This window comes from Aplysia californica, unplaced genomic scaffold, assembly GCF_000002075.1.
Source record: "Aplysia californica isolate F4 #8 unplaced genomic scaffold, AplCal3.0 scaffold01064, whole genome shotgun sequence".
NCBI classification, from domain to species: domain Eukaryota; kingdom Metazoa; phylum Mollusca; class Gastropoda; order Aplysiida; family Aplysiidae; genus Aplysia; species Aplysia californica.
The window spans coordinates 208,853-216,403 of NW_004798334.1; the positions used below are offsets into that span (position 1 = coordinate 208,853).

Genomic DNA, 7,551 nt, shown 5'->3' on the forward strand with positions numbered 1-7,551 from the left:
AGAGAGAGAGAGAGAGAGAGAGAGAGAGAGAGAGAGAGAGAGAGAGAGAGAAAGAAAGTAAAAAAGATAGAAAGATAGAAAGAAAGAAAGAAAGAAATTCTCTTTGCATTATTGTAAAACACAATGAGGATTTTTCTAGAGGAACTAATGCTCTACATAGGCACATAGATGTAACTTATTATCAATTCTCAAGGCCACTGGGCGTGTTGTAGATCAAAGACAGCAACAAGAAGAGAAGAAGCACTCACCTGGCCACTTCTCCTATGTTGAACTCCACGTAAGGAGACAGTGGTTTGACAAACTCGGGCGGTTTCTGGGCCACGGAGATGTTGAGTTGTTTAGCAAGCTGACGGGTCTCCTCCTCGGCTGTCACCGACAGACAAACAAACAAATAAATAAACACACCATGTAACGCATATAGGTCGCAACTCATACACATCTAGAAATAGAAACATAGATTAAGAAACAGTGCAGGCATGCATCACTAATACGGGGTACCCACTACGGATGGGATCGGGGCCGATCGCAAGACTCAGTCGCATCAAAAACAAACGACGAGTTTGTTTTCAGTTTCAGACGAACGAGTCGAGCGATCAGATCGGCCCGATCCAGCCGTAGTGGGCACCCCGTATAAGACTCGCTCTGAAAAGACTCATGCTTACAATCATGCGCGAGCGTGGATTTAGAATTAAACAGCTAGGATTATATAAATTGTCATAATTGAGGCATTCACCACACTAGTATCTCTCAATACCAAACTAATAGATGGGAGAAAGGGCACTTGAATACCGAGGCCCCCAGATCTCTCGTTGTTCAAGATCTGCGTCTAGGGTGGGAAGGCAGCGAGACCATGCAGCGATCTATAACAAAACCACGGGGCTTTTTTTAATGTGGGGGAGGTGGAGGGGGGTATTTTCTTTTGGAACTAGCTATTTGTTACCGTAATAAACATAAAATGAATACTATTAGGCTTATTCAGTATTCACGGAACTATGGTTTTGAAAGCACGATCGCTGTGTCTGTGATAAAACATTGATGATACTCAGCATGTCTTTTTCATGACAACCGTCAGTTTGACGGGGATTAACAGTTGATATCTTTATGTGGGGAATACAACGGGCAGTTATGGTTTGTTAGCGTATAGCATACCGAAATTATGTAGGTATAAAATATGATTTTTAAAAATTTGTTCATGTTTAACTTATTTGTGACGCATATTCTGCTCATTTGATTTGCTATTTTGTGGCAAAACTTCATTATTCAAGCAGCTCTTTTAATTTTTTTTCTATATCCAAATTCTTTGCCATATCGGCAGACCGAAGGGCTAGAACCCAAATGGCCGCTGGATCGGAAAGGAAAAGTAAAGTAAAGTTCTTTATCCAAAACTTTAAAAGACTTGCAGCAACAGACATACCATGAACAATGCAAACTCATCTTTCTCATTTCGGTATGATGGTTCAAAACATGACCTAACATTGTCTTTGCTCTACCGCTGATCGGGCGTGTGTGTCCGCTACTTCCTTACAGAGTTACGGTTAGACCATCAATAATTTATTTATAGTGGCACCAGCCATCCATGTCCAGGTGCTGTTTTAGCCAGTTACTGTTAGGGTGTATCCGTTAAGGGGACATACATATTATATCATCATACATGATGGACGTGTGAGCGTGGGGCTGTAGCATTGTGTGGCGCCGTTATGAGCAGGGTGGAGTGATACAGTTACATTGGGACAGCTTATTGCGTTTTGTACATTGGGACAGCTTATTATTGAGCTTCGTATAGGGACAGTAGTGTAACTGTAACGTTGTATGTATACATCATATTTATCAAATCTGTAAAGTCTGTACTGTACATTCCAGCTCGGAGTTTAAGGTCATCAGCAGACAAAGAGAAATTAAGTTTACTTACTATGAAACTTAAAACAATGGGTGAAAGGGCATTTGAGTATCAAGGCCCCAAGATCTGGAATGCTTTACCAAACACTTTAAGAGAAATCTAATCTTTTGATTCATTCAAATGTCAGCTGAAGTCGTTTCTGTTTTTAAATTAATAAGATGAATATTTGGAATAATTTTCTTTTAGTCAGAACACAACGTTTTATGCTACTGTTGTACGTTGTACTGTATTGTAAAGCTCTCAGAGCCTGTGTACTTTAATCGGGGTAGAGCGTTATATAAATGTCATTTATTATTATTATTATTATTATTATTATTATTATTATTATTATTATTACATCTTTACATCCAGATGAGATAAAGATTCCATTTGAAGCAAACCTAAGATACTTTATTTTCTTTACAATACACTTTCAATGTGTTTACAAAGAAAGGATCTGTGGCTAGTTTCAGATCGTTACCTTTCCTTTTTAGTAGAGGTTTTACGGCGCTCACAACTGCACAATAAGGTTATATGAGCGCCAGAGATCGTTACTTGGGGACTTTCGACTTTCGTGAAATTAAAGGCTTCCTGATCTACCCAACACCGCCGTAAATAAACCACAGGACCAACCAGCGCGGAGTCCAAGGATCTAAAACAAGCCAGATATACACAGATGTTGGGGCAGAGAGTTTGTGTGACGTAACGATTGAGTCCAGCAGTACAAGAAATAGTATTTTGAGAAATCAAAGCTGATCCTGAATGGAGGACCTCTAAACCAATCTAGTTGTAGACACAAGTAACCTGACTGGAAACCTCTCATAGACGTACATTTGCGCGTTTAAATATATATGTATTTATGTATGAAGATACAGAATCTGTATCTGATTCATCGAGTTGCCATTGTAACTCAAATTTCCTCACGAGAATGAATAAAGTAATTTATAATTAATAATTATTATCACTTTTATCATTTATATCATTCATAATTATATATCCTAAACAACAAACTTTATCTTTAGGATGTGCACAGCTTAGAATAAACGTAGTGGGTACATAAGACAACGTTATGATGTTCACAACTAAGAATGTACGTATAGAAAAGATGAGACAACTTTAGGATGTGTAAAGCTAAGAATTTATGTATTGGGTATATGAAACAATTTTAAAATGTATACAACTAAGAATTTATGTATTGGGTATATGAAACAATTTTAAAATGTATACAACTAAGAATTTATGTACTGGATATATGAGAATCTTAAGGATGTGCACAAGTAAGAACTTTTGTATTGGACAGATAAGACAACTTTAGGATGTGCACAGTTTAGAATGTATGTACAGAACAGATGAGACAACTTTAGGATGTGCACAGCTTAGAATGTATGTATTGAACTGATGAGACAACTTTAGGATGTGCACAACTAAGAATTTACGTACAGAACAGATGAGACAACTTTAGGATGTGCACAACTAAGAATGTATGTACAGAAAAGATGAGACAAGTGAAAGAAGTGCACACTTTCTACTACACGTATAGAACAGATCTGATGAGACAACTTTAGGATGTGCACAGCTTAGAATGTATGTATTGAACTGATGAGACAACTTTAGGATGTGACAACTAAGAATTTACGTACAGAACAGATGAGACAACTTTAGGATCTGCACAGCTTAGAATTTATGTATAGAAAAGATGAGACAACTTTAGGATGTGCACAGCTTAGAATTTACGTATAGAACAGGTGAGACAACTATAGGATACACACAGCTTAGAATTTACGTATAGAAAAGATGAGACAAGGGCTGTTACTCACTACTACACATACAGAAGAGATGAGACAAGGGCAGTTACTCACTACTACACGTACAGAAAAGATGAGACAAGGGCTGTTACTCACTAGAGAGTTACCGGACATGCACCAAACCCAATCCCACAGGCAGGGGCGGGGAAGGAGGAGGTCGGCTCACTGGGGTTAAGGTCGCAGATATGTGTGAAGGTGAAGGTCAGCATGCGGGGAGGAAGTGAAGCAAGCGAATCTGGGACGCCGTCAGTTTCCTGACCCCCAGCAGAAAGGTCAAAGGTCATGATGTCCTTGACCCTGACCCTCAGACTGCGGTGATGGCCAGGTTTTCTCTCCGACAAGTTTTGCGTGCATCCTGGCAAGCTGTGACTAAGCGCATGCGTACTGGTGCATGCGTGCTGCTGCATGCTGGGACATGTCTATAGTCTGTTCTCCTCCACAGGACAAAAATCTTCCTCAACAAACATTGACACGACACGTCATAGGGCTGCCATCATCACACAGATACTTGACAACGACTAGCATTACAATAAACACAACAAATCTCGTAACATTCTCCACGTCTTCACTTTTCTCTACTCAGAGCAAACAGAAAGGTAATTCTATAAATATTCTGTGTCAAACACACACAACAGACGGTTTACAACAATCACTTTCACTCTTAAATCATTAAATTACGACCTTACGTTGTACAGAACGTCAAAAACTTCAATCTTACTGTGACAGGTAAAAAAAAACAAGACTACGTTTCTGCAGGTTTACAGTAACTGTCACTGTGCAACTACCACAAAAGACATTGAACAAAGATGTCACACTTGGGAATTTACATACGAGCAACAATTAGAAAAAAGAGAAAAAAAGACATTTTCAAATCAGCCAGGCAGACACTCCCCACAAAATGGAGTGAAAACACAAAGCAAAAATAAATTTTAAAAAATAAAAATAAAAATTTAAAAATAACACCAAAAAACAAAAATAATTGAAATTATGAAAGTACCAATGGCCATGCAGACATAATACTTTAGACTTACAATCTATCGTAGATCGCGTGTTAGTAACGGGGCGGGAGGGGGCGGGGCATGGGGGGGGGGTATGTGCTTCATGTGTTAGTTTCAAACATTGTAAGTAACAGTATTGTAAATTTAGAAATAAAACTAGATCTAATTAAAAAATGGGAATCAAAATGGAATCTTGAATTGTTCTTACACCAAGAAAATTTGCCGGAGTCAAGCTTACTGATGTGTTAACCGTCTTCCCTGGACAGATGATACAGTCATAGAGTTTTCAGCCTGTATATCCGGCATGGGGAATATTTGGTCACTTTTAAGAACAAGCGGGCTAACCCAGATTTCGGGGGTTTCCAGAAATCTTGACCTACGCCAAAAGTGGTCATAGCCCTACCTTTAGGGGAAGTTTGGTTTCATTTTTGTGTATATTTGTTTTGTTATAAAGAAAACTCTTCTTGTCTTTTAAAGAAACTAAATAAGGGGCAAAAACTTAACCTTCGATTTTCTCTAAACAGCTTTTTTCTGGATAGCCCCTTTGTGCTTAAAAGCGACCATTTGTAAAATAGACAATGGTTCACTTAATGCGTCGTGTGGTCATCTTGGTGGGTCTATATAGGTAAACATTGATGAGACATATTCACAGGACAGATAGCACGTAGATGATGAAGCAAGCGGTATCATGATCTAAGCATGCAGACCACAGTGCAGGCAGCACAGCACAATACTTGAGCAACATTTCATGATTCTGCTGGAGAATCATATCCGAGACTAGGCAACAATTATCACATGTTTGTGCATAAATTATATTCATTTTTATGAAACAAAAACTAAATAAACTGTCTGGAAAAGAGAAATGCTATTATTTACATAAAATTATAATGAATATAACGAATCTGCCAAATATCTGGATGAGGAAAATATATCATTATCGCTGAAACTTTTCTATAAACATTAAAATAAAATGTCAAGATTTCAACAGGAAAAAAAAATTATTTAAAGTTATTGGAAAAACAATACAGTTATGTGTGACTTCATCAGAAGTAGATCATGCCTGAAAACTGAATGAAAATAATGACATAAATTTACTGAAATGTGAAAACGTGACATCAATAATATACTGAAATGCGATGACAGCATGAAGAATGGAATCTCAGTCAAAACAACACAGTGATATCACAGTAGATGACGGGTGAGTTCGCCAGCAGGCGACGACAGAGGTGAGCGGGAGACAGACAGGGTGAGGTACTCACGTTGCACGTACAGCTCCGCGGAGCACTCAGCTGTGCCGGCCTGGTTCTTGGCTCGGCACGTGATGAGTCCCGTGTCCTCGGGGTGAGCTTTGTAGATGGTCAAGTTGGTGAGTCGGTCAACTGTCTCGATCTGTGAGTTGGGGGGAGGGGGGGTGGGGATACACGGGGAGACGGTGTGTGGTGTGTTACAGTTGTGGGAGAGTGGGTCCGCTTACAACGGTTTGTTTTAACATTAGTTGTCTCTTGTCCCTCTGTTTCTCTATGTCTTTCTCTCTCTCTCTCTCTCTCTCTCTCTCTCTCTCTCTCTCTCTCTGTGTCTCTGACTCTCTCTCTCTGTCTCTGTATCTCTCTCAGTCTCTGCCTCTGATTCACTCTTTCTCTCTCTCTCTCTCTGTCCCACCTCTCTCTTTCTTCGTCAATCTCTCTCTCTCCCCTCCCTGTCATTCTCTTCTTCCCTCTTCTCTCACCCCCCCTCTCTCTCTCTCTCTCTCTCTCTCTCTCTCTCTCTCCCTCACCTTGTACTCTCTACAGTCCTGTAGAGTCTGTATGCCATTCCTGATCCAGGTGATCTCTGGGGCGGGCACACCCGAAAAGACCGCCTCAAACTTGGCCGGCGTCCCCTCAGTCACCATCATGTTGGAGATAGGACGGATGAAGCTGGGGGGCTGGGCCAGGGACTCGGGCTGGCTGGGTTCCACGTCACTCTCGATGCCTGCTCGAACAGAGATTTAGTTTTAGTAAAAGTTTTACGGCGCTCGCAACCCCATAAGGTCATAAATATGAGCGTTTTAGTAGGGGTTTTACTGCCCTCGCAACTGCATAAGGTCATATTATGAGCGCCAGAAGATTAGAGGTGTTACAAGAGAGTAACAAACATAAATAAAGAAAGCTGGGAGATAAAGACGAAATAGATGTTTGATAGGAAAGAAGAAGCAAACCACACCAGAGCACCCACCAACCACCCACTCGCACAGAGCACGGAGAGACAGAGGAGAGGGGAGGAGTGAGGGACTGTAAACATTAACATTGAGGACTACTAAGTTTGGTGGGATATATTAAGTAAAGATACACATTGACTGTTAAGAGTGGGATGGGAAAAAACATAATAAGGAATAACACAGACTACTATACCAGCAGCGCAAGAGATTTTTTTAAAACCCAGAGGGTTGTTCCACAATATAATAATATGGTGATATCAGAGAAACTCCCTCAAAAAACATTTCATTACCACATCTTTATTCTCGCCTGGGGCAGAACAAAAAGGCTGCTACCTAAGCCCATACATCTTGATATAGGTGACCACAACTGTTTATTGTGTCTAGATTTGCCATGGACCTTGTCTAAAGTACCCAGACTTACCATGGACCTTTTTCTCCAGTATCTAGACTTACCATGGACCTTAAGATCAGTGACCACGGCTGTCTCTAGTATCAAGAATGAATATGGACCTTTTCTATTGTATCTGAACTTACCATGGACCTTTTATATTGTATCTGGTCTTACCATTTTTCTATAGTACCCTTTTCCTATAGTACCCAGACGTACCATGGACCGTGAGATAGGTGACGACAGCTGTATGTGTGTGTGTGTGTGTGTGTGTGTGTGTGTGTGTG

General features: G+C 40.2%; 1 protein-coding gene across 1 annotated transcript in view; it reads right to left on the reverse strand.

Moving 5' to 3' along the window:
* The window catches only part of LOC101846321 (titin), a gene marked incomplete at its 5' end in the record, with an annotated part of 63,900 nt that overhangs the window by 51,859 nt on the left and 4,490 nt on the right, over positions 1-7,551 (reverse strand). The window contains 3 exon segments of the mRNA XM_035973218.1: positions 249-366; positions 5,939-6,068; positions 6,454-6,650. Coding sequence (XP_035829111.1) covers positions 249-366; positions 5,939-6,068; positions 6,454-6,650 — 445 coding nt within the window.